Source organism: Dermacentor variabilis, chromosome 9, assembly GCF_050947875.1.
Source record: "Dermacentor variabilis isolate Ectoservices chromosome 9, ASM5094787v1, whole genome shotgun sequence".
Taxonomy (NCBI): domain Eukaryota; kingdom Metazoa; phylum Arthropoda; class Arachnida; order Ixodida; family Ixodidae; genus Dermacentor; species Dermacentor variabilis.
This window is the reverse complement of record NC_134576.1, coordinates 126,699,527-126,725,765: the sequence shown is the minus strand read 5'-3', so window position 1 is coordinate 126,725,765 and position 26,239 is coordinate 126,699,527. Positions and strand designations below refer to the sequence as shown.

At 44.7% G+C, this 26,239-nt stretch overlaps 1 protein-coding gene and 1 pseudogene across 3 annotated transcripts in view; both read right to left on the bottom strand.

Moving 5' to 3' along the window:
• The window catches only part of LOC142557438 (protein FAM135A), a 51,945-nt gene extending 34,691 nt beyond the window's left edge, over positions 1 to 17,254 (bottom strand). The window contains exons 1-11 of one of the 3 annotated variants that reach the window (XM_075669286.1): positions 16,684 to 17,254; positions 15,908 to 16,017; positions 12,952 to 13,046; positions 9,369 to 9,508; positions 7,898 to 7,968; positions 6,821 to 6,994; positions 6,114 to 6,146; positions 5,131 to 5,233; positions 3,091 to 3,256; positions 2,850 to 2,899; positions 884 to 955 (exon numbers count right to left, since the gene is read on the bottom strand). In XM_075669286.1, coding sequence (XP_075525401.1) covers positions 884 to 955; positions 2,850 to 2,899; positions 3,091 to 3,256; positions 5,131 to 5,233; positions 6,114 to 6,146; positions 6,821 to 6,994; positions 7,898 to 7,968; positions 9,369 to 9,508; positions 12,952 to 13,046; positions 15,908 to 15,984 — 981 coding nt within the window. In that variant the 5' untranslated portion in view covers positions 15,985 to 16,017; positions 16,684 to 17,254. The remainder of the gene's footprint in view (positions 1 to 883; positions 956 to 2,849; positions 2,900 to 3,090; positions 3,257 to 5,130; positions 5,234 to 6,113; positions 6,147 to 6,820; positions 6,995 to 7,897; positions 7,969 to 9,368; positions 9,509 to 12,951; positions 13,047 to 15,907; positions 16,018 to 16,683) is intronic. The other 2 variants (XM_075669287.1, XM_075669288.1) reach the window with 2 other exon arrangements.
• A 1,565-nt stretch (positions 17,255 to 18,819) lies between these two features.
• On the bottom strand, positions 18,820 to 20,993 carry LOC142558535 (uncharacterized; annotated as a pseudogene).
• Between the last annotated feature and the right edge of the window lie 5,246 nt (positions 20,994 to 26,239).

Genomic DNA, 26,239 nt, shown 5'->3' with positions numbered 1-26,239 from the left:
TGCCTGTGGCTGATAGAAGAATTTTATCCCTTGAGCTGGATTACCTACTTGGAAGAGATGGGCATTATTTGCATGAGGAATGATAAACATAACATAACTGACTAACAAATTTTTTTAGTAATTAACTTTTCCATAATTTACTAATTGTACCCAGTGGTTTCGCAAGGCATATCCACTTGGATTGAATTCTGAGGATTCGCCCGCTACAATGTATGTGTTCCCAAAGTGTTCGGGTTATTTTTGTCCAGCAAAGCATAAAAAGTTTTGTTAAAGAAGTGGAAATACACTGCATTTTATAGCAATTTTGACTTCACGTATCTTCAATCTGGCGCCATCCTCGGAATTTGTTCCATGTGAAGATGCCTTGCGAATCCACTGGCTACAAGTAGTAAACTGCAATATGTGCGCAGAAGTACTTAGTTAATATATCGACGAGTGAAAGTTTGTTAATTAGTTGGTTAAGCACTTCAATTTCTCGTGTAAATAATGCCAACGTCTTCAACTCATCCAGCTCAAAAATTAGAATTAGGCTATCTGCCACAGGCGTTCTTTTCAAAAGCTAATTTGTTATAAGCACCAGATATAACGACAGCAGGATTATTATTAATAATAGTCACTGCTGTTAAGTAATAACACTGTCAAGTAATAACAGTTCCTGCTACAATCCCAGGTCGCAATTATTAAGCTGCCAGTCATGACTTAGTAACGTCTGCTGCATGTGAAACAACCCATTTGTGTTCTGCAGAAATTTATCTAGGTGCTGCTTCAAAACTTTATGCGGTGGCTGCAGAACACTACCCACGAATGAGAAGAGTCAAAGAAATGTTAAAATGCAGACAAGGAGGAAAACAGAGGTTATCAAGGAAGAGCTGGAGACCATTACCGTGATGTGAGCAAAGACTTTGTCCCACTCCGGAGGGGAGACATCCCTGGCCTTAAGGTGCTGAAAACAGTCCTGGGACCAGAAGGGACAGAAGAAACGGGAGAAGAGAAAAAGATATGCAGGAGAGCACAACGAAAGAGCAACCAGAACCACAATCAGAAATGACCATGCGGAAACAGACACCACAAGGAATACGACGAACAACAACAGAGCATTGGTGTCCGTTCTTTGGCACATGTTTGATTCCGTAAATGATAAAGGGGAGATCAGACATTCACCCGTTCATAGCAAATCCGTAAATCCGTAAATCACCAACTAACCCAAGGCCACATCGTTTTGAAGGAACCACAATCAGTTATCGCAAGGTCCATTCGATTTGCCTGCACTTCCTGAACTAGGTCGGGAGGTGACGCGCCTCACTATCCATTTCACTGGTCCAACATGACGGCATCTGCATGTCGGCAGTTGTTTCAAGCAGTGTAGGCTTAGTGCAGAGCAAGTTCACAACATTCGTTGCACTTGTCAGATAGGTAGCACAGGGCTCTGGCAGGTCGTACCATGCTGGCTCGGTTCTGCACGAATAAGAACTCGCACTGAACCGTTGGGAACTAGTTCACGAAATGCAGGGTGAATCGAATGAACCTCCAGTTTCACAACCAACAACTAAAGGCCAACTACCAATTCATCATTAACCATCTACAGTCATGTGTGAGGATATAATCGATTCCCGTGCCAGGAAGTGGCAACATGCACATATGCTTGCAATGTGCCGTTTACTCTTTTTTCTTTTCTGTTTGTTGTGACAAAGTTCAATTGTTGATTGTGACATTCCTTGTTCAACCAATGTCAATCACTTTAAGCCTCAACCTTCTTGGTAATTCCTCTCTTGTTTGGGGGAAGTGGAAATATTTGTTCTATTCACCAGGAGCTTTGTTTAATGAATAAATGCGCCAGAGTTGAGAAGGCTGGAATGGTGCTACAGCCTGCCATTCACAACATTCAGACCGGTCAATGTGTCGAGGCCGGGTTGTGGAATCATTACAGCTGGCTAAAGCCCGGTACAAGCAGTAAAAGGGGCACCGGGCTGCAGCGAATGTGGTTGTTTGCCAGATTTCGCATGTGTGGCGGTCCTTCAAGAAACAGAAGGCTCCTCGCACAAAAATGAAAGGAGTTACAAATAAAAGAAAATTGTGATAGCAAGTTCAGGTCCTCTTGCACATGGTACCACTGACATTAGTCCTCTTGCTCATCAATTGCCATTTCACACGAATGTTGATCATTTGCACAGGCACGGCACACATATTATGCACCTTGGTGAGGCCTCTGTGCTTGCTGTAGTGTGGTATTGTTGTTTGACCTATCCTCCATTTGATGAATGACTTTTTTTTTTCTTCTGATATTCTTGGGCACACTTATGTATCTTTTTCTGCCTTCTTTTGTGTGTGATAAGACATATGACACACAGGAGGCTTCAGACAAATGGCTTGATGAACCAGTGCAAACACTAAGTGTACTATAACTTGTTCTTGGAAGTAAAATATAGGGAAACACGGATAAGCAAAGAATTCAAGGCTAACAATATGGAAAACAGAAGCGCCTTCAGTGTTCTTGAATAAAGAAAGCAACAATTTAATGATGGCGATGGAATTCTATTAAAACTAAATAATTCCTGGACTCGCAGCTTAGCAGGTAGCGATACATGCCGCTGTATCGTTTTGGTGACTGTCTATTGTGCACCCTGCTCCCCCTTTTGTGATCTGTTCCCCCAGTGCAACGAAGTCAAACAGCAAATCAGTATTATTGTTGCTACTGCTCATCTATTTAGCCAACTCCTTTATCTGTATTTGTCCAAAGTTTGTAATAACAGCAATTACAGCCCATTAAAATGCCTTTACACATACATACCTACTTGTAAAATCAAAAATTCAAAGCAAAATAAAATGAAAAACAGAAAGCCATCACTTACCTTTGCCACGTTGCTGAGTCCTTCCAGACAAGAGGAGAGGTGCAATGAGTCTAGAAGAAAAGAAATTTCCATGCACCTGATAAGATTCAACGCAGATAAAAAAAAAATGCAGCGTGAAAAATGACTGGTGCAGACTCGAGGGACTGTTGGACGCCTCCATTCCATCCCTCCTGGCCCTTCCCTTTCCTTTTTTTTTTTTCCACCGCAAGCTTTGGGACCCCGACCGCGTTAAACAGCTCACCTTCCACAACTCGCCGCAGGTGCTGCCATGGTGGCAGGAGGCGCATGAACTCGACCATTCGACGCTGCAGGCTCCCATAGGCCGTGAGCAGGAGTGAGCACAGCTCCCAGTGCACCATGCAGGCTCGCTGCAGGCGCCCCAGGAGCCGTCCACCACTTCCGCTCGTCTGAAAGGATAGCAGTCAACAATGCTTCATGGCGCAGAGAGAGAGAGAGAGAAGGGCAAATGAAAGGGAGGAAGGTGAATTAGGACCAAGCGCAAGGGGATACCTTGCACAGGGCTAAGGGTTGGGAAGGATTGAAGAACCAGAGAAAGTCGGGAGTTGGAGCACTTCGCAGAGTTGTCGACATCCAGATGAATGCTAACATAGGTCAAGTCATGAAACTATGTGAAAATAACATGAAAATAGCTGCGTTACACCTGATATTCATTTTAAGCTGTTTTACCTCACACTCTGATATTGGCTAAAACCTTTGATATTTGCTTAATTGTATAAAATAATTATTCCCCTGTTCATAATATCAAGGTTTGTCTTTATTTGAATTCTCATTGCTGTGTCACAGATAGTCGCTCAGTCCGGTTGCCTTGAAGAACAGCAGCAACGCTTCTGTGGCCTTCTGCAGCTGTGATGTGCGAGCGCACGATCACAAGGTCTTGCTCGGCAAGAGAGGTCTTTCTTCTCTGGTTTAAAGCACTGAAGTGGGCAAGCCTTTTGTCTCCTAAGGATGGGAAGTAGCAGAAGGTGTTCCACGGTTTCTTCACAACCACAGCTCCAAGGCACAAGCTCAATAGTGTATCAGTGGATTGTGGAAGAAATTCGAAAGTTTGAAGACTAATGACAAATGAGATGCGGGGTTCGTGGGCAGATGGCGACAAAGTGTTCAACAGTGGTCGAACAATGGAAACCTCTATTTCGACAAGACCCGTCTCTGTCAGGGCAACAACTGCTTTCTTTGGCAAAATTTATAAGGCTCACTCTTCCCCAAAGTATGACAGGCACCATCAGGACAAATAATCAAACAGGCAATAGCTTATCAGTATGCCTCCCACGTATAATTACATGGAAGTGCAATGCCCAATTGTTCTATACCCAGTTTTTATGCATGGTGCAGTACCAAGTGTACATTTTAGATTCTGAATTTAAGCTGCTGCTATGAATGCAGAGGAACCTCAGAATAAAACAATGCATTGAAGTTGTTTTTTTGTTAGTATTTCTATTTATGCTGACGGTGCATTCAAGTAATCCATTCCAGACACTGTGGACAGTGAAGCGACGTAGCTTTGCAGGAGCTATTAGAGTGCATTATTATCATCACCAGCAGCATATTCATGTCAGGGAGACATGATTGTAGTCAGTAGGATGCTGGTGGCAGCAAACACAGGCGTCTGAGCACCTTTATTTTACATTATTCATTTGGCGGATGTGCTTCTTTTCACTGTTTTGCCATAATTTGGGTGAGATGCAGTCTGTCAATTTACTTCCTGCTGCTCACAGATTCTTCTCACACAGTGGATATGTTTCCGTGCTGCAGAATAAATGGAGCACAGTAAAATGTTAAATGGGACAGCAATGCATTTCGCGGCATTACTTGAGTCGGCATTTCTTGAAACTGGAACCCTGCCCAAAGTTTCTACAAACAGGTTAACTTTCGGTAGTCACCGAGTTGAATTCTAATTATTACAACATGCCCCCCAAGGTAGCTCTTGATATGTCACTTGCTGAAAATTAGTAGCTGAGTAAGTAATTATCACACCGATTCCCTAAGGTCCACCACTGCTACAAAGTTTGGTCAAAAAGAAAAATTATCGTTTTGTCTGGAATCCCCTACTTTTAACAATTCAAACAGTAATAATTTTAGCAACAGAACCACGTGATATGTTACATGAAGTGTACATATGGCAATGTCCAATTTATTGCATGCATCTTTCAAGAGGGCTCGGTTAAGATTCGTCTCCAGCACATTTTTTTCCTTCTTCACAGTAAGTGGTTATTCATTAGAGTGGAAGAGAGCACACACACTTAGTGCAGTAATCACTCACCTGTGGCCCAAAGAAGACACTCTCCAGGCTGGATGACATCGACTTTCGAGAGGCGAGCCTCGGGCTTCCCGTAAACCATTGCGCTCTTCCTGTCCTGGTAACGCTGCACCACAATATGGAACAGGTGTCATTGCAACACCGTATGGGGGTACATGAACAAGAATGCGCTCCCTTGAGCAAATGCATACAGACCAGAGTTTCTGTGCTAAAACCGATTTTCTTCTCCATCCTTGAATGTAACTTGAAATTGAGGAGTGCAGTTCTGACTTTTCATCCAGTTTGCGTGTCTGAATTATGAACAAATTCCGTCTTTTTTTTTTTTTTCAGTGAGGCTGTGGTTCGTATACTTCTGCTCACAGGTGTACAGTCGAATTAATGAAAGCTGATTTTACAACTTTTCAAGTTTACGAAGTGCCTTCAATTCCCCAACAAATATTCACTGAATCGAACATGTTGAAAACTTCGAAGCGATGAAGTGAACTCAACGTCTCCACTGATTTAACTAAGCTTTTAGGGAAAATATGGATAAAGAAATGCAGTGCAGCACACCAGTTGTGTTCAAAGGGGCTCAAAATTTGCTCATGTATATTGCAACAATAAACACATAACCAAGCAGGTTTGACGTGGTCAGTTTTCCTTTTACAAAACTGTCTGTCGCAACATCACAACCCTGCAAATTCTGCGTCGGCTCTACCAGATGGCACTTCATATCTAATAACTCATCGCATTTATGTTCGTTATATCGAACTTCAATCAGAACTGCTTCCTTACATCCAATAATTTGTAATATCAATGCTTGCTACATAGAGGTTCGACAGTATATCCCTCTTGTTCACTTTTCTAGAGTGATAGAAATTTCACACTTTCGCTGCCAGGGATAGCCAGAGAATAGAAAGCAAGGGCATGCCGTAGAAAAGAATGTTCAGCCACAAGCATAGCAGGAAAAACAGGACATTGCATGCAGGGTATGCCGAGAAGCTTACCCTGGATGAGACGGTGTCAAGACAGCACTCCTCCTAGAAGGGTGGCCGTAGCAGACAGAGGTAGACAGAGAAAGAATTCGTTGATTACTAGGTGAAGTAGCCTTAAAGGACACTAAAGAGTAACACTAATGGCGAATTTAGCAAATTGCACCGGTGCGCCGCAATTCGCTGTTTCATCGCCTTCAGGGCACCTGAAGGTGGCCGCTGCAACGCAAGAACAGCCCCCTAACACACCAATCCATTCTGCCTGTCGAAAATTTAGTATGACCCCAATCATTGCGTCTACAAAGTCGTGCAAAACATACAGCTGCAGAACAAATAATTAATTTTCATTTCTTCGGCAATTTGTGTTAGCATACTTGCAAAGCACCTATGTGGCCACTTGAAAGATACGCATGGTGTAAAACATTTTGGAAAACAATGAAAGAAGTGAACCTGCTACTTAATGATGACATGCTGGCACTGCACAAACGCCCAGCCTTCCAACTCATTTGACTAAAACACTTCACGCACATTATTCAAATTTACGGCACAGGTCCAACCACAACTGCTTCAAGATCCCTGCAACACAATTTCAATATCATAAGCATATTCATCAGTGCTTTTATGCCCAATTGTGCCCACACTGCCTGAAAGGGTCAACCGGGTTCAAGTATTGGTCCACATCGCGCACCATCTTGAACATCACAACTTCGAAATAAACTTGCCTGATGTAAGGCTGGTATACAGCCAGCAACGAAGCATGAATTGTGATGGAGACCGCCGACAGGTGGAAATAGTCAAACAGAACTGGAATATGATGATGAAGACCGCGGCTGGGGTCCATGTGCAAAGTCAGCAGCCGCGAACTCACGCACTGGATGGTCTTGTGGTGGTCAGGGCTGCATTGGAAGAGAGACTACTCAGACATCCACCCACCTTGCAAGATCAAGCAGTTGAACACATATATGTGTTTTAAGACTAACCTGATTGCATGAAACAGTGTCAAGGATGATTACACGATTGTGTCAACATGACGACGTTACGATTGCGGGGTTTGACATCCTGACACAATGGACTATCGGGGACTCCGCAGTGGAGAACTATGGATTTGTTTTTATCGCTTGGGGTTCTTTAACGTGCACCTCAATCCAAGCAAATGAACATTAAATATATCGTGACCACATCGAAACGCAGCCGCCACGGTTGGGATTCAAACCCCCGACCTCGTGCTGAGCTACACCGTGATGTTAAAACACCACCTAAGATGCTTTTAACATGTGCACATTTGCATTGTAATGTGGCTGCCATACCCGGCAATCACACCCACGAAGTTATGCTTGGCAGCAGAACACCATAGACAGTGAGCCACTAGAACAGCTGAAGGATTAAATAGTATTACACGTGGGCTACTGAAGAATAAACGGCACTGCACAACATACCGTATACCACAATGTTATTATTTTTTTCAGTCACTCATGTTGTCATACAGCGTATGCCAGTAGATAAGAGAAACGGTGCAAACCGTCTATGCGCAAGAATCCTAGCAGTGGCTTACAGAGCTTGTCAGGCATAAGCCAATGGAAGCAATTGTCACTTTAACGGGTCTACAAGATGGCTGCGATATGGCATCAACTTCCTGCATTTGCATAACTAATGAAAATGCAAATTCAAATAAAAGAAATACAGCACTGCCTACAGCAAATCCAGAAAACTATATGTCTAGCAAAGAATGTATTTAGCAAGCTACACATTTAAGCAAACGTGTTAACACAGGCGAAAAAAGCAAATAGACCAAGACTTGCCCAAAGTTTTGATCCGTAAACCAAAGCTCAACAGAAAGCTGGAAGTCAGCCTTTGACAGCATATCCCGGACCTGCATGACGTTACAAAAAAAAGAAAAGACAATTCATAAATGATACAGCAAGAAATTTTTTTTCCAAGTCAGTTGGCCCTTGGCCAGCACCATGGCCACCCTTACTATACGGTTGACTTCCGTTGATTCGATTCCCGCTATTTAAATTTCTTGGTTACTTTGACCTCGACCGAACATCTAGGCCAGCACCCATGCATTTTTATGTGCAATAATTTTCATTACTTCGAACCTAAAATTTGCCTTCGCAGGATAATTCGAACTTGACCAGTCAACACACAAGCGCCTGCCTGGCCCTTACATTGATCCCAATAGACACTGCCATTCAGTAACAGTGTCTGTCTTGGCAGAGCTTAGAGGACAGAGAATGCACTGTACACACATAAAAAAAATATATCCCATCGGAAATGCCTATTTTCAGCCTGTCTTAGGAAGATTTTCAAACAATGAGCATAGCTAACAATGTCTTATTACGGTATTTACCCAATTCTAACATGCACCTTTTTTTTTTTTCATAGAAGATTGGGCTGAAAATTGCCTGCATGGTGCGATCAGATACAAAACGAAAAAGCGCGTTCTCGACGTTCGTATGCTTTACCACATAACACACATGTATTGTGGCGGAGATGACTTTAGGAAACCAACCGCCATGGCGCAACACTTGCCAACGCGTGCTAAAAAAAATTGGGTGCACGTTAAATTTCTACTTTGTTTGAAAGACTCAAGGAAAGATGATAGAAGAAAAACGTCTTTGCTTTTTCTTCTCGAGGATCACTGAGCTATCGTGCAATATTTGTGCATTACAATTTGAAATGGGTTTCGTGCACTTTGCAGACTCTGAGGATGGTGGCATCTGAGCACGTATCTCGGAGGCCATAGTCGGCAATAGTGCAGCAAACCAACAAGCTGCGTGCATTGCAAGAAAGACGCGGTCCTTAAGAACATAGCAGAATAATCGAAGTACGCCGACCCGTTTTCTACACCTTACTGCTCCTTAATATCACCTCTGTGGGCACTTGAAGTACAGAGTCCCTTGTATTTTCAAGACATTTAATTTCGGCAAGGCATTAGAGTGCACACAGCATATCCAATGCTTGCTCTCTGCATCATCATCATCATCATCAGCCTGGTTATGCCCACTGCACGGCAAAGGCCTCTCCCATACTTCTCCAACTCCCCCGGTCACGTACTATTTGTGGCCATGTTGTCCCTGCAAACTTCTTAATCTCATCCGCCCACCTAACTTTTTTCCACCCCCTGCTACGCTTCCCGTCTCTTGGAATCCATTCCGTGACCCTTAATGACCATCGGTTATCTTCCCTCTCTCTCATCTCTCTGCATTTGGGCACAAATGCACATAATGTACAAAGACACAGAGCACATGCTATAGACAAGCCACCAACCTTGTGCGCGTCAACAAGTGCATGGACCTTGAATAAAATGGTGTCGTGCAGGTACACTTCTTCATTCTTGTAGAGGATCTGAAAAGTCTTGCTGACAGCCGCACCATTCACAATGCAGGGAGGAAAAACTATGGGCAGGGCTGCAAAAGGAAGACAAAGTTCAAAGAGGACATTTGCACTTTGATTCGATTTCGTGGAGGAAAATATGCAAGCACATCGTGGGAGAGCAAGCAAAAGGCATTGCTGATGCTTGCGCTCCCCAACAGCATTCAACAACATTTAGAAGATTCGGCCGACAGTATTTGGAAAAAGTACACAGTGGAAAATAAAAGCACAGAAATGAAATGAACAGTGCAACAGTGACTATGCAAGAAAACAACAAGAAAACACAATAGAAAGTACACACACAATGAAACAAATTCTATGTATTGCATGAAAGCTTGTGAATATTTCCTTGTACTTCGAGTTTTGCATATTTTGCCGAGATAAACTCAGTATTTCAGGATAAAAGTTCAATGTACAGAGTCTTATGCGTGTCATCTTTGGCAGCCATAGTTAGTGCCAGATTTAGAAACATGATAGCGTGTACACCTGAAATTGTAATCTGTAGGTGTTGTCATATACAGTAAACTCTCAGTTGTACGAATGTCGGTTTATCGAATATTTCAGAATAACAAACTTTTTAAAAATCCCCGGCAGTTTTCTAATAGATTCTATGCAAAAATGTTTCACTTAAACGAATTTCGGAACAGTCAATATTTCAGTTTAACGAACTCGCTCAGAGGACCAAGGCTTGTACTGCCCTGCAGGCGCAACCGATGCCCGCCCTCATCAAACCGCCGCTCCAGCAGCAATGTAACGTCGCTGGCGCTACAGCGCCCCTCGGGCAAAGCGGCAGCACGGAAAACGAACGGCAACGAGGCATGGCCTCTGAGATCACTCGCACAAAACGAGCAAGCATGTAATCATGGAGGCCATGAACAAAGTAACAACGCTGGCGCTTAAAACGCCGCCAGAGCAAAGGGGCGATCTGTCACACCACAAACCATGTGGTGTGTGTTCTTTTCCGACCGGCTAGTCGTGGTATGGTCGTCGTCTCTTTCTTTCCAGTCTCGTCGGATCCGCAGGTGCACACAAACGACCCACGTGGTGCGTTTTTCACTGATATGTACAAATTCCATTTCACACATTTCTAACACTATGGATGCCACGTCTTCTGCTCCATGAATTGCACTTCAAACTTTTACTCTGTATGCCATGTCTTATGTTGGTCTAGTGAATATTCAGTTTAGTGAACATTCAGTTAAGTGAACTATTTTATTCGGTCCCTTGAAGTTCACTCAAGTGATAGTTCACTGTACCTAGTTTCAAATGTGTGTTTGTCTTCCATTATCAGTTGCCTAATATAGATCACTAGTTCCTTACTGTAAACTTTGGCGACACTGAGCAGTTTATGTTTACAGAAAGAGTGTTCGTCGACTCACTGAATACAAAGTAATCAGTTGCTCATCAGAGGAACCTGTGACTGCAATATATAGAGTCATCTACCCCCTCTTGAACCCTTTTGTCTGCAGGCGTAATTAGTAAAAAAAAAAAGCATGCAAGGAAACTAGCGCGACCTAGCGGACTGCAATAGTTTCTCCATCCATCCATCCATACAGGAGGTTATAGCATGAAAGCGGAATAGTTTGTAAGCTAGTTGTGAGCAACTAGCAAGAGTGATCAATAGAACTAGCAAGAGTGATCAATAATTGACCTCCTTCGTAAACATTTGCTGGAGGTACAGGTGCCTTTAATGTGACTGGAACGATGGTGCTGCCTGTCATTGTAATGATGAAACATTGCATAGACTGGTTTTTTATGACAGCAACAGACAATGCCACTATTTCTTCACTATGGGAATCACTTCAGCAAAAGAATTGCGGGGCAGCTGATGATAAGGACATGACGAGTGAACACTGGTGTGAAGCATGTGAGAGCAACAGGATGAATGCTCTTGGCCGTTTGTTTCAGCAGTTCCCACACTACCCCGCAAAACATCACTGCACATTCTGGCCTATACATCACACCTAGACATAAAGTTGCTTCCGCCTCCTCACACCTAGACGTACATAAATAAGGCGGCTAAAGCCGTTATCAGTGTGTAACAAATACAGTCAATGACCGATAATTCAGACACAGATATTTTGGACATGCCTGATTATTCAGACAGCTCCATGGCCTCACCACAGGCCCTACAGACTTAATGTATAAGGTCAACCAAAATTTCAGACAGTCTTACAATAATTCAGATTCCGACTGCATGGCCGTGTGCTCATTTGGCCACTGAGATGAGCAGAAATAGAGATAATTCGTTTTGATATGTCGCCAGAATGGTCACTAATGCCTCCTTGAAACCAAATCTAGCAAAGTCTAGTTGGTCTGGTAGTGACCGACAGTGCCCAAACTGCAGGACAAGCCGAGCCACTAAGTTGTAAAGGCTACATTTGCAATTTGCTGGATTTGTATGCAAATTCCATTCAGCTCTTCTGCACTTATCATCCACCATTCATGGCTGGCTGATCTTGTCGATAACACTGATTGAGCATTGCTCTGACCACTGACGAAGCACAAAAAAGCGTGATAAAGAATAGCACAAAAGACATCGCTAAATATCGCGGCCACGGGGCTGTCTAGGCTAAAGGCGAGCATATGTGGATGTAGCAAGCAGCAACAAGCTTGGACTGTTATTCTCAGAAGATCACTTTCGAAGATACTTTCACTTTCCACGTGACTAACACCCGACCACGGGCACCAGCATTTCAGCACTATGATAAGATAGTGCGCTTGGCAGTGCACCAAGGTCACCCATAGACGTCAGTGTGTCTTGCGCTAGTCATGCGACAGATAGCATGTTTGGCACTCGCTCATAGATGCATCTGGCACTAGACATGAGAAATTGAAGGTATCCCCTAAAGTGACAATCCGAGAATACGGCACACCTTCTTTGGCCCCTTGTGAAATAAATTTACTTATTTTCAGGCAAAACTGTTATTTCAAACTACTGATTATTCTGACCTTCATGTGAGATGCGACAAGGTTTCAATGTGCAGAAGTTATACAGACATGGGGTAGCAAACCAGAATCACTACTGGTTGACCTCCCTTCCTTTCCCGCCTCATTTTTCTTTCTCTTTCTCTTTACAAAGACTGTATAACAGAAGTATACACGCTTTTGACAAGAGTATACAGAGTAACAAAAGTTTGCAGACGAAAAAAAAAAAAAAGACATATTAAGCAGACACAACAGAAAATCTTGTTTTCATGCAGTCAAGGTACACATGCGACCCACGAACGGAATGGCAAGTACACTTCTGTCCAACTCAATGAGAATATGTACAGATGTGATGGCCAATTACGTTCCTGTGATGTCACAGTGGAGTTAAACTTTTTTCGTTATCGGCATCTCCCGGGAACTGTGTTTTGGAAAGCAGAGTCACGAAGGGTAGCTGCGGTGCAGTTTTGTGGACAGAGCTGTTAATTAATTCTTAGGTTGTCGGGAAAGTATAGATCGGTCACCCGAAGGGAAACAAGTCCGTTCTTACCATAACTTTGAATCACTGTGCTTTTTGGCAGTTGGACTTCAACTCTGGCTGGAAGCCTCTGGGGCACCTTGAGAGCTGTTCGGATTTGATAGTACCTGGAACACCATCACAAAAAAAAAAAGAGGAAAAATAAGATTGCATTTCACTTTATAGTGAATTTTATAGATATCAATGAACAAAGGGCTGCCTAAAGATAAAAAGAACTGAAGCAAACCATCACACAACCGAAAAATATGATATACAGTGCTTTCTTCAAGCCCTTGTGAACCCCTTTGAGGCCTACCAGGAGACCTATTTAAGGGATACACAATTCGATAGATATCCTGTTGCACCTCAGTTTTCAAGTGATCCATTTTTCCATATACAGCAGGTCAGTCGAACAACTTGCCCAATGCCACTGTCCCCACATCCAAAAACTGATTCCCCACGGTAGTTATTGCCATATTATTTGTTCACGGTTCATGGTATTGACAGAGAAATAGTTGTCAATATAACGATCCATGATCATGACTGGGAAACAGTTGCCAGCAGCCCCATGCCGTTGCCTTTCGATTTTTTACTCACGAACAATGTGTGAGCACAGTGCACTTATATGCTGACATAAGTTATTTCATTTCGATTTCATGTTTTTCTCCCTTTTTTAAAATCTTTTTTGTACTATACGGGGTGATCACTCTTAAGTTTTCTGGAATTTTTAATGACTGCCTGTTGCAGGTAACATAATTCTAGTCCTTTAGCTAGATGATTCAAGGAGGCAAACATTACTTGCACAAGAAATCGAAACACATGTTCGAGTAACTAAAAAAATAACTAGTTACCTTGTTTAATTAATTACTTTACAGCACATATATTGCAGTTTACGAATTGTAGCTCATAGTTTGCAAGGAAATATTACTAGGAATAAATTTCCAGATGACACCAGTCGCAGATATGCACCACCAAACTAGCCATAAATATGCCCTGTTGTTTCACTGACTTTTTAAACAAAATAATCTTTTATGCCTTGAAGCAGAAAAGTGACTGGAACATCCACATATTTTGTACCACAATTTGGAAAATATCTTAATTTTCGCATGATTCGAGGCTAGTTGAGCCTTTAAAATTAGTCGAAACTAGCGAGATCTGACAGCACTGACACAGATAAGCAAAGTGGCCAAAGTTTAATTCCTACGCAGGTGGCCGCGGCAAAGCATGAGCAGATGAGAGTCAGCTTCTTCCGGAAGTGCGCAATAATTATGAAAATTTGAAAGCACATTTTCACTTACTTCAGCCTGTTTATTAAACTATGTCAATAAGCACACACAATAACAGTACGATCCAAGCACGCTGATCCAAACACCCTTCTTGATTGATGTCAGCTATCAGCAGCATATGGGAATCCACTCTATTACAAAATAAAGCATTCACAAGAATGCGAGGAGCAGGCTTCTGTTGAAAAAAGTGTGTTTGAGAGAAAGGTGACTTCGCACTCTGCTTGTGAGCTCCACGCACCACGCACGACTGCTAAGCTTGGCTGAGATGTTCACAGCAGCGTATGCCATACACGGACTAAGTTTTTTTCGCCAAGCCCGAGGGGTGGTTCCAGGACCCCTATAACAACCAAAAATTAGTGCATCGCACAAGGAAGATAGATACAAGTGTGTATCCTGTAATTCGACGCAACATCAAGTTCGATGCATTTTGAGTCACAAAATATGACAAAATTAGTACATGAAGGCACCGCAGATCTTAACCTATTCATCACTGACAGAGCAGAGCGACACATTTCGTCGACCGAGGAAGGGGACGAGGAAGGATACTCTGCAAGTGTCCACGTGGTGGACATGTCCATTTCGGCTGGTGCTGAAGTTCTGATTGGATGGGCTGGGGTAGACGTCAGGAGACAGGTGCTCTCTGCCTATCAGCACTTCAGCAGCAGACGTGTCCTGAAGATGGACACTTACAGAATACCCTCCCCAGCAGCGCGCACATTCGCTCACGACCAAAACATTATATGCCACACACTGGAGGCACAAGGGTACACACAGATAACATGCAATTTGACATAAACGTACATCCACAAGTTGTAGTTGAAATATAAGAAGTGGTTATTTCATTTAAAGAGTGACAGATCAACAGAACTGCACTGCAAAGCAGGAAGAGTGAGAGTTTCATGACAGCAGTGCATGGCGTAGTTTCTGCAGTGTTGCGTGCTATGTATAAAACTAAATACAGACATGAAATAGTTGATGTTCTCATATCTGACATTCCCATGGAGGAGCTATCGCGTGGGGTCCACATTCTGTAGACCTGACAAAACTCAATGAAGAAAACAAAATTCCTGATCTGTACTACAGCTGTAAGCTTGTCACAATGCTGAAGATGCAAGAAATATAATGAAATTAAATTAATTAAATGACAGCTGAAGGAAATGTAGTTATACAGCAGAAATAGACATGGAAAGAACATAGTCGGCAGGCACATTGCTTTTCGATGTTGCTTTGAATTCACACAAATGTTGAATGTACTGACAAGGTGGGCAGGAGAGGCCACACCGTCTGCAATTGCATGCCACAATGGTGAAGCAATATGCTGGATGAAACATTGCGTTCACAATGCAAAAATTGCACTGGAAATTACTGTGACAACACAGCCCTTGATCTTACTTGACAGGCTGATAAATCCCTCTAGCACCTGACCTCCTAACACTTGGCCAACAAACATCCTTCAATTGAGAGCGTAAACACAATCCATGAAACAAGTAGGCCACCGTTTTCCATCAGCAATGAGTCATGTTCTCGTGTTCAAATTAACAGTGAAATAAGATGCCGGGCTTTGTTGAGGTTACTGCAAGGCCAGCAATAGCAGCAAGGTTTGAACAGCGTAAGCATACAAGAAACAACCTTTTACAGTGCAGTCAATTATCATGCTTGTCAAGCGCATCAGCTAAAGAGTCGCATCAGAAACACAGGCTCACCCTCGCTGGAAGAGGTCGACATTGCTGAACTTGAACAGCTCAATGAAAAACTCCAGAGTGACCTGAAGTTCAGCCATGCCTTGTATTTTTACACCATTGAGGCTTGGCTCCTGAAATTAAAAAAGAAGCGTGTGTTGGATTTAGCGAATTGCTCATGCCTCCCCTACGAGAAACTGTGATATATATATATATATATATATATACACACACACACACACACAGACACACATTTTTTATCTTTCTTTCTTTTAGTAACCCAGAAAGGTGGCTAGAATGCCCCCGAACACCGCACAAAACATCACAACATAAGTTCTACCGACATTCCAGATTCGATAAAGAGGCATGCTGCAGTTTTTCTTTTCGCTTCAAATTACGTACACGCACGCCCGCGGAAAACAATGGAGCTTTTGGTCGTACTCTCATTAACATAACAAAAACATTTATTACAAGAATAGCAAAGAAATAATAACAAGGGCGAATCGATAAATGGGAGACTGTTGCCTTGCGTTAGACGGAGACGTGTCACCATCTTAAAATAGTCTCATTAATCAATGGAAAGCTAAATTTGCCCTAAGCACTTATAATGTCCGACGCAAGCCTCGAACTTACGAGAGCGCTGGCTTTTAGGAAGCATTCGGCGTGCGTAAGACGCACATTATGGCGTACATGTGAAGATAGTTCGTAACACAAAAATGCATTTTTTATTACCTTTTTAAGCACGTTCGAACAACTACCCAGACATGCGGTGACAGATGTTACGCAATCACGGTACTTACGAAAGAAGCGATCGGGAGTGTGTCGAAGCATTAAACGATGCAGCACATGACGTGGCACTGAAAGTGTTGCCGGAGAAGCGGCATATATCGGCAGTGATAAGCACTGATGTCCAATAACGTTAACTGAAACAAACGTACACAAGCACCCGCGCGATTGTACGGCGACGCGCACTGACACGTATCGACAACGACGAGATACACCGCCAGGGACTTACGGCTAAGCGTTTCGGCAAATATATGCCGCCTAATGTTCGCGCCTTTGCACATCACAGATGTTGGAGTCCGCAGGGTTGATCCGAAGACCCGTCGGAGACTGATTAAGCCTAAGCCAAGCGCTTACAATCGTAGCCGGCGTCGAAACAGACATGGCCCACGTCTGTCGCCGCGCGCACATCACGCAAAGCACACTGACGAAAACGTACTGACGACACACTGCACTACAATTGCGAATCCAGCGGGTTACACGGTAACACAACACCGATTTTCGAGGTACTCAATGCTCAGGTAGCTCAGTGTAATTCCGGTAGAATTACACGGAGCGGCCATTTTTAAACAGAGCTGATCGAGTCTCTGAGTTGGAGAGCCAGGACAACCTGATCAGCTGACGCGATAAATGAACATGGCGGCACTATTTTGGAATAATTCCGGAAAAAGTGCTTTTATTTCTTTACTCGTACAGTGGCACTGGTTGTGCATTCACAAGACGACTCAACTAAACGATCAAGATGACGGCATCAAAGCAGTAATAAATCGTATTGCTGAGGCTGTCGATGTTTCGCAGTTCGCTCTCCTCGTAACATGCCTCCCAACCACTCTTCATACGCCACAAACATGAACGGAACAAGCTTAATTGGATTGTCTGATGCATGTTAGCTTGCACACAACACATGCGGCTTGTCAGAACTTAAGCGCTGACGGCCACGGGGAGGAAGAAAGATGAACAGCCACTATGTGAAAAACACCAACAAAAACCCTGGTGGCGAAAACCAAAACTAAAACCTCTGAGATTGCACGGCGCCTTGCAACTAGAGAGTAGTGAGAAACTGTATGCTTGCAACGACGCGCTACAAATTATATAAGGTTGGTAATATCGATGAATGATTAACCGATTAATCTAGTAAATGTATCCCGCAAAACGACTAATATTCATCGATGGCCACCTTTCAGTTAATCGACTTAATCGATCAGACTTGTTCAATTATTCGTTTTAGAGAGCTTGACCGGAGGGGTGCAAAAATTTTGATACCGTACTGGAATGGCGGCGCTCGAGCAGCGAGCGCATAGGTGCGGTACAGCGATGGTCGACTGTTTTTCCGAGTGCCATTTGATGCCGAGCCCACTCTTCCCCTCTCATCTCCAACACCGCACACGCCAGCACGCCGCCCCAAGCCGGAGGCTTGAAATTCCCTCGCAATTCAAGGCATACTATTGAAAACTCAGTCGTCGACTGTCGCGCCACTCCTATCCATAAGTCCACAAAAAACGCCGGTTTGGAGCATGTATTTGAGATAGCCACTCAGTTTTCATGTCGATTCCAGATAATCAGATCTATAGAGTCCGACTATCAATTCTCGCATGTGTCGAGTTGGGTGGCCATTCAAAGAAGGTGTCGGTTTCACCCGAACATCCCAGCCAATTCCCATTCCTTCGCTCTGTAGAAAAGAGCATGGTTTAAAATCCTAAATCAGTAATTTTTTTCCCCCTGTGGATGTTCAATTTCTTGCATATTTCAGTTGGACTTCACCTTTCACTTCTGCCATTCTTCTTAGTTCTTGTTTAACTGTACTGTACAGGAATTCACTAGCGCCATGTACGCATCTTATTGAATTCTGCACTAAGTGCCATTTTATTACATATATTTTTTTTATCTTTTCAAAAGCCACTAGTGCGAACTGCAAGTCTTTAACAAGTTAAACATTATCCTTTATCAAATGCTTATGCACTTGTGTTTCAAACTTGGTTCCGTATCTCCCAAACATGAAAATGGGGTGCTAGAGTAGTAACCTCTTTAAAAGTGCCCGGTATAATTTACGATCAATGAATTAATCGATGAAAAAACCCTGCATCGGAAGTGATTCATCGATTAAAGGCTAAAACGATGAATGATTAATCGTTAATCGAATCAAAACATGAATCGACCATCCCTACTACAAACTTGGGGGCTATGCAAGATTGCGAACGGCGCACGGACACGATTTTTACGTCCCACAGACGAAGTGCTTTCATTCACTGGGACCCACATCAGTACAAGCGGAACTGGCCGATGGCCGACAATTGGGCGAATGGTCAAAGCGCTGTCAATCCATTTACCAATGTCCGAACTTTGGTATTGGGATCAGTTAGCGCCAGCGCAATGGCAACCTCCTCTGCTGCGGTGACTGTTTCTGCGTTGAGAATGCTTCAGGCTGTGTACCAGCTACGGTGCAGGCCGAGGGCCGGCGCCACCATCGCTGGCTTCGAGGAGTGGTAAGAGGCGTCCGTATATGTGACGTCCGGACGTCCGCTGAAGCGTTTCTCGAGTTGACGTGCACGGGATCGGCCCGTCTCTCGGCGTGGTGTTCCGGATGCATCCGTTCGGGAATGGGAGGGGATGCGGAGAATTTGACGATATTCCGGTGCAAGGTCAATATAATTGGGAGCCGAACCTCGTTGGTGAGATTCCACCTTGCTGCAGCACCGCTCGGCCAGCGAGCGTTAAGTGAGAGCCGCTCGTATTGGGCGGTGAGGGTAGCCTCGATCAGTCCGCTCACAGTGCTGGAGATGCCGAGAGCCGCAAGCTTGTGAGTAGCTGTGGACATTGGAAGCCCCAGGGCCGTCTTACATGCTTTGTCAAGTGACGCCTCTAACCGTTCGCTTTCGCAGCGTTTGAGACGTAGGTAAGGTGCAGAGTAAGCGATGCGGGAGCAGATGAAGGCTTGAACGAGGCGCGAGAGGTTGGACTCTCGCATACCTCGGTGCTTGCTGGAGACTCGCTTTGAGTAGGCGTCCGATCTGTACCACCGACCGGTCGATGCGTTGTAGCGACATATTGTTACCGCCGTTTGCCTGTAGGTGTAGGCCCAGAATTTTGGTGTAATCTGTAAGAGGGATGGGGTTGCCTTGCACCTGGAGGATGATCTCAGGAAGTACCTTTGGTGGGCGTCGTCCTGGGGACGGGATGATCATATACTCCGACTTGGTCGCCGAGCAGCTGAGGCCAACTGTATCGAGATAGTCTCCGACCAGATCGATAGCGGTCTGCAGAGTCTCTTCGTTCTGGCCGTCACTGCCGTGTGTGATCCAAAGAGTGAGATCGTCCGCATAAAGGCTGTGGTGTAGGGGGGGGGGGATGTCAGCCCGAAGCTTGGGTAGGCCTAGCAATGAAACGTTGAAAAACAGCGGCGGGAGCACGGAGCCTTGCGGCATGGCGCGGTTGCCAGGAGAGATGGTGGAGGGATGTCCCGTGCCGGTGCCGAGTTGTACTTTGCGGTCGGCGAGGAAGTCTCGGACGTACGCATACGTGGAATGTCCGACGCCAAGATTCTGGAGTTGTTGAGGCTGCTAAGTGAGGGCGGAAGCCGAACATCCTGTCTGGTAGGAGGTGGTTTGGCTAACGTCCGTAAAGTGAACAAAAAAGATGACGAACGACAGTACGGCGCAGAAAGAAATAAAGGACCCGTTATTTCACCGCGTCCCGAACTTGCGCAGCGCGGAAGTGTACCCGCGCTGGCCGCCATCGCGTCTGCTGTCGTCTGCCTTCAACACAACTGCTGTGGCTGGAAAACACGGGGATGCGCGCCGCGGTGTGCAAGAAGCGGATTGTGCACTGTTCTTCGGGCGAGCGTGAAGGTCGTTCGGGTCCGCGTGAGTTGCCAGCTCCTTCCGAGTTTCACCGGGGCGAATTCCATATTCAGGAGAACGTTTCTGGCCGCGGAGTTTGGCCATAGTTGCTCTGTCTAATAATAATAATAATAATATTTGGGGTTTTACGTGCCAAAACCACTTTCTGATTATGAGGCACGCCGTAGTGGAGGACTCCGGAAATTTTTACCCCCTGGGGTTCTTTAACGTGCACCTAAATCTAAGCACACGGGTGTTTTCGCATTTCGCCCCCATCGAAATGCGGCCGCCGTGGCCGGGATTCGATCCCGCGACCTCGTGCTCAGCAGCCCAACACCATAGCCACTGAGCAACCACGGCGGGTTTGCTCGGTCTGATATCGACATCTTCGCTGGCTAATCCGACACCATATGAATGGTTCGGCTCGAATGTTCTTTTTTTTTTACCTTTCACTTTTCTTTCTCACTCACATCATCTCCCTCGTCAATCATTGCGCTTTTCGCTTTGTAAACGCTCTCTCAACGCTTCTGCGCGCTTTTCGGGCGCCAAATTTGCAAGGTTGCATAATAACGTTGCATTTGCTCATTGGACGCATACAGCCGTGAGCAGTGACCCACTGCTCACGGCTCACAGCCGCGTTTTGTCACGCATGATCTCGCTTGAAAGTACGCTTATATGCAGTGGTCTGGGATGGACCGGGAACGTGCCGCTTATACGGAGGACGTTATACAGGACTTGAATAAGAGCACGTAGGTGCCCCTTCCGTCAGGAATTATGAAGGACTGCCAATAAATGCGCCAAAATTTCATAATTTTATTCCAAAGTGCTGCAGACTCAATTGTATATATATATATATATATATATATATATATATATATATATATATTTCAATTCGCAGCTTAAGTTAATTATTGGTTGTAGGCGTTACGAGGAAAGAAAGAAAGTTTTCCGCTAGCACAGTACTTCCTTAGGATGAGAGAATAAGCGGTATTTTATAATTCAGTTGTTCAGATTGGCACAGATCTGCACAGGGATATTTATTATTTTTTGTCTGTTCATAAATGCCTTAAATATATTGCTATAAAAAATTATAGACCCTTGGTGCCATGTTCTGCAGCTGAAACTGTTTAATGCGTTTGCTTCAATATGTTCAGAAATGTTTCTGATAATATGGCGCGTATAGCCTGGGAAAGAACGGATATCTTATGATACCGCATACAGATATCACTTTAACTGTAGTTAGCTCCAACGATGCAAGCGGAAACGATGACTGATGGAAGTAATGTAGCAGAGTGGGTTGATGTAATTCGTCTTCGCAAAACACAAAAAAAGAAATAAAAATTTTGCAATCAGGGCGAAGCAATGAATGAGATCATCATGATAGAATATTCCACGAAGACTCGTATCTGTAGTGGCAGTATGAGTTCAAGTAAACTGTGGTAAACCTATGCTGACTAAGTATGAACAAACTCTTGTGGGAAAGGCCTGGTCCGCTGTTTGAATCCTGCCATTGGATAATATCATTTACTCTTATTAATTAAAACCAACGTATTTCTTTGCGACTTTATCACTACTTTTTCGCATCGAGTATGTTTCGAACCTCTTTCCTAGGCCGATCCAGGGGGTAGTGCACAGCCGTGTCGATAATATTACATACTTTTCAGGTTTCATCTAGGTTATTGTTCCGCACATTTGATATTTAAGCTTGAGAAGATTTAATATAGAAGGCATGCGCTATCGGTGTTTTGTTTCATGACATTTGTTTTCTGGGCTGCCGTTCTTAAATTACTGAGGAATAATTTCGTCAAGAATGTAAGACCTGGTATCAGAAACTTTATTGATATAATGGTGTGGCAACATAACCCCGCATATACCGCATGTGATATAGCGCGGCATGGAATATAGCATACATAAACCTAAATATATATGGAACCTCACGGCGACGGCGACGACAACAGCGAAAATTCACTTAGACCGTCCATGCTTTCCCTATAGGGTTGAGGGTTGGGTGAGTTGGTATTGCATTCTAAAACTGGTAAAGCGCAACACAGAAAGGAAGAACTAAGCCGAGCCGGCCAGATGAAAGAACGTAGCGCTCTGTTCTTTCATCTGGCCGGCTCGGCTTGTTTCTTCCTTTCTGTGTTGCGCTGTAGCAGTTTTAGAGTCCATGCTATCCCAATAAAAGAAGTTGAAATGTAATTTCACCTTCAGCTGACGTCGATGAAAGACAATTGTCTCCCTGATCGAATTGGGGGTGAGAATAGGGTTTACGAACCACGTAATTAATTCTGAGAGGTCCCGCAGCGTCTCAAGCCAAAGCGTCTGCGCGTTCAACCAGAGGCGCAGCGCCTCAACAACAGCGTCTCAAAACGATAGCTGCCACGTGGGAAGCATGCGAGAACACTCTCCGCACCACCGGTACCAGTGGTGCCGGTACCACTGGTACCACCGATATTATCGGTATCGGAGCACATTCTTAGACTGCACTACTCCCGCGATCGGCCCACGAAAGAAGCTCGAAAAATGCAAAGGCGATACGGTAAAGGGGGGGTAACTCGCATCGTCTTTAAAAGTGATCCTTTCGGCCCTACCGACACAATGCGGCAGGTGAGGCAATGCAACGCCTATACTGCCTCGCATCACGTGAGGCAGTGTAGCGCCTTCAGCAAAGTGCTCGTCTGTAACACCACTCAGAGCACCGAAAGGATACCGGTACACAGATGGTCATACGCCGAGTACGCATTCCGCTTAATTTGTACGTATTTAAACTTTATACCGAGCTGTTTGCATATTTGCCGAGTGTATTTAGAGAACTTCTTTCCCTATAAATGATTGCGAAAGATTTTGATTATTATAATTTTTTTTCTTCTTTTTATACTGTTCTATCGTGCACTGTTTTTAATATATATGTTTGGCTACGATTTAGGGATAGCGGGTGCTTCAGTAGCCAAACTTACCATGCTGTCTCAGTTAATAAGCAACGACAACAACAACAACAACAACAACAACAACAACAACAACAACAACAACAACAACAACAACAACAACAACAACAACAACAACAACAACAACAACAACAACAACAACAACAACAACAACAACAACAACACGAAAATTTACCCGAAGCCTCACGTTCATGTTTCTTTTTCTTTATTTTACATTGTCACCGCGGGACAGAAATGGTCAAAACAACTCGCGTACAGGCACGTACGCACCGCGACTGAAGTTTTATCTCACGAAAAACAACTACGTCAAAGCTTGCTTTACCGCAATAAAAGTGTTTGTGTGGAGAAGCCCGTCTGTACAAAATTTTTTTACAGCGAAGTTGTATATGGGGGGCTAGCCGATTCGTCCATCCGTCCGTCCATCTGTTGCTTGTGCGCCGAAAACTCCTCTGGTGCAACCCGATGCGCATTCGTGAAAAAAGAAAAAAGAGAGGCACGCGATTGGCTGCGCCGGTAGTGACGTCGTTGCTCTCCGTCGCAGCTGAGAGCGCCTGCAGCAGTTTCTCTCCTGCTCCAAAATGGGTAGGCCACGCGTCATAGGTACTACTGAGGAGCAGGCAGATTTCGATCAGCAACGCCGCGAGCAGAACCGGGAACGAGCTCGTCTATGCCGTGCCGATGCTGCAGCCCGGGCACAAGAACAGGCTCGTGCAGCCAAGCGTAAGCAGCAACTGCGCACCGAGGTTCCGGCAGCCTACCAAGCCACTGTTTAATGAACCGTCCGGATTAACCCAATGATAAACACCGGGGCCGCACGTTTCAGCTGCGCTGGCTAACCATCTGTACGGAGTGCTTGGGCGGGCATGTTTCTCTTTTTGCATTTCGGCTCCATCGACATGTAGCCGCCGCGGCCGGGATTTGATCACGCGACCTCCTGCTTAGCAGCACAACGCAATAACCGCTAAGCCACTGCGTTGGGTAGAAGCACCTGAAGAAGGCGCCACGCAGCGTGGCGCCATCTATCGAGGCGACGCAAATCCCTTGCCGCGGAACTCGCGGACCGCTGGCGTTGGAAAAAAGCACTAAGCGCTAGAAGATGACAATCAAGTGTATAGTGCCCTGTATCTGCCTTTTGAACGTCGCTATCGGAAATGACAGATAAAACTTCAGCGTTCTAGAAGTTGCAGCTTGAGTGATATTGTGAACAAATAACAGGAAGAACTCGGAAGCAATATTTTTGTAACTTGTTTGGCCAGTAACTAATGCATGCATCGTTTGGGGACAAGATGAGCCTCGAAGGGTGTACATTTTTTTTCACTCTGAAAGAAATGTACACCCTTTGGGGTGTATATTTGCCACGCAACGATAATCGTCATCTGTCTTGCTTGCGTTTCCTTCCTCGAAAACGCCGCGCTCGCTACTTTCCTGTCGAGAATGCTCTGTCATGCTGATAACGGGCACGCCGTTCGTGACTTGGTGTTGGGCTGCTGAGCACGAGGTCGCGGGATCGAATCCCGGCCACGGCGGCCGCATTTCGACGGGGGCGAAATGCGAAAACACCCGTGTGCTTAGATTTAGGTGCACGTTAAAGAACCCCAGGTGGTCAAAATTTCCGGAGTCCTCCACTACGGCGTGCCTCATAATCAGAAAGTGGTTTTGGCACGTAAAACCCCAAATATTATTATTATTATTCGTGACTTGGAAGTACCGGGCTCGTTGCGTTAAAGAAAGGAAATGTGGACGAGACTGATGACGAATATTGTTGTGTGGCAAAAGGGTGTAATTTTGCTTAAGAGCGTAGAGTGTGGTCCCGGATGGCCTTGAACCGATGAACCTCTGTGGCGAGCGCGCCGCGCGCGTCCCCCCATTCTCCACGAGCGGACGTGAATGACAGAGGATATGGATGGATGTTGTGAGCGTCCCCTTTGTAAAGGGGCAGTGGGTTGCACCACCAAGCTTTTGCTATTATGCTGCCTAATGTCCTACCTAGGTTAAACAAGAAAAAAAAAACACTGTGAACTCCCACAACCACATTTTCTGACCCGCTATTGCGCACTTTGCTTTTGTACGTCTCCGTTTTTTGTCGTTTCCCTACTTTTCTTCCAGTAATCTTCCAATCGCCTTTTACTAATCCCTGTTGCGGACATGTTTACTTTTCCACTGCTCTCGCTGAACCCAAGAGCTTCAAGGAGGCCAGTGGTGCCTAAATCGACCGCTGGGTAGACAGACGTATTCACATTCTAATAAAACATGCTCCGTAGTTTCCCTAGCTTTACCGCAGCAAGCACATGCTTCTTCTTCCTTCTTATATCTCGCTTTATAGGTGCGTGTTCTAAGGCATCCCGATCTCGCTTCGAAAACTAATGAGCTTCATTTCGAGTTATCATAAATTGTTTCTTTCCTGATTTCGTTTTTTCCTCTGAAGTAGTTACTCACGGCAGGTTTCTTTTCGATTGCCGCCACCCACGAGGTTATTTCAGCCTCTCTGACTTTCCACTTGACGTTCTTTGTTGCTGTGTTGCCCACCCTACAGGCCGCATGCTTGCTGGTAAGCTTCCTATAGTTCTTTTTCTCCACTGTGAATCAATGTTTTTTTCTGTACAGGTACCTCAACACTCTCAGAAGGCGCGTCAGCACTGTGCCCTCTATAGTGCCCTCTAGTGCCCTCTAGGGTCCCTGCACATGCTCCCTGCGGGTTAACACTAGTGACTTCCGGCGCGACCTAATTGGGACGCCGGAGATAGCGCTGCTTCGCCCTGCGAAAATTTTTTTTTTTTTTTGCGGTTATACGC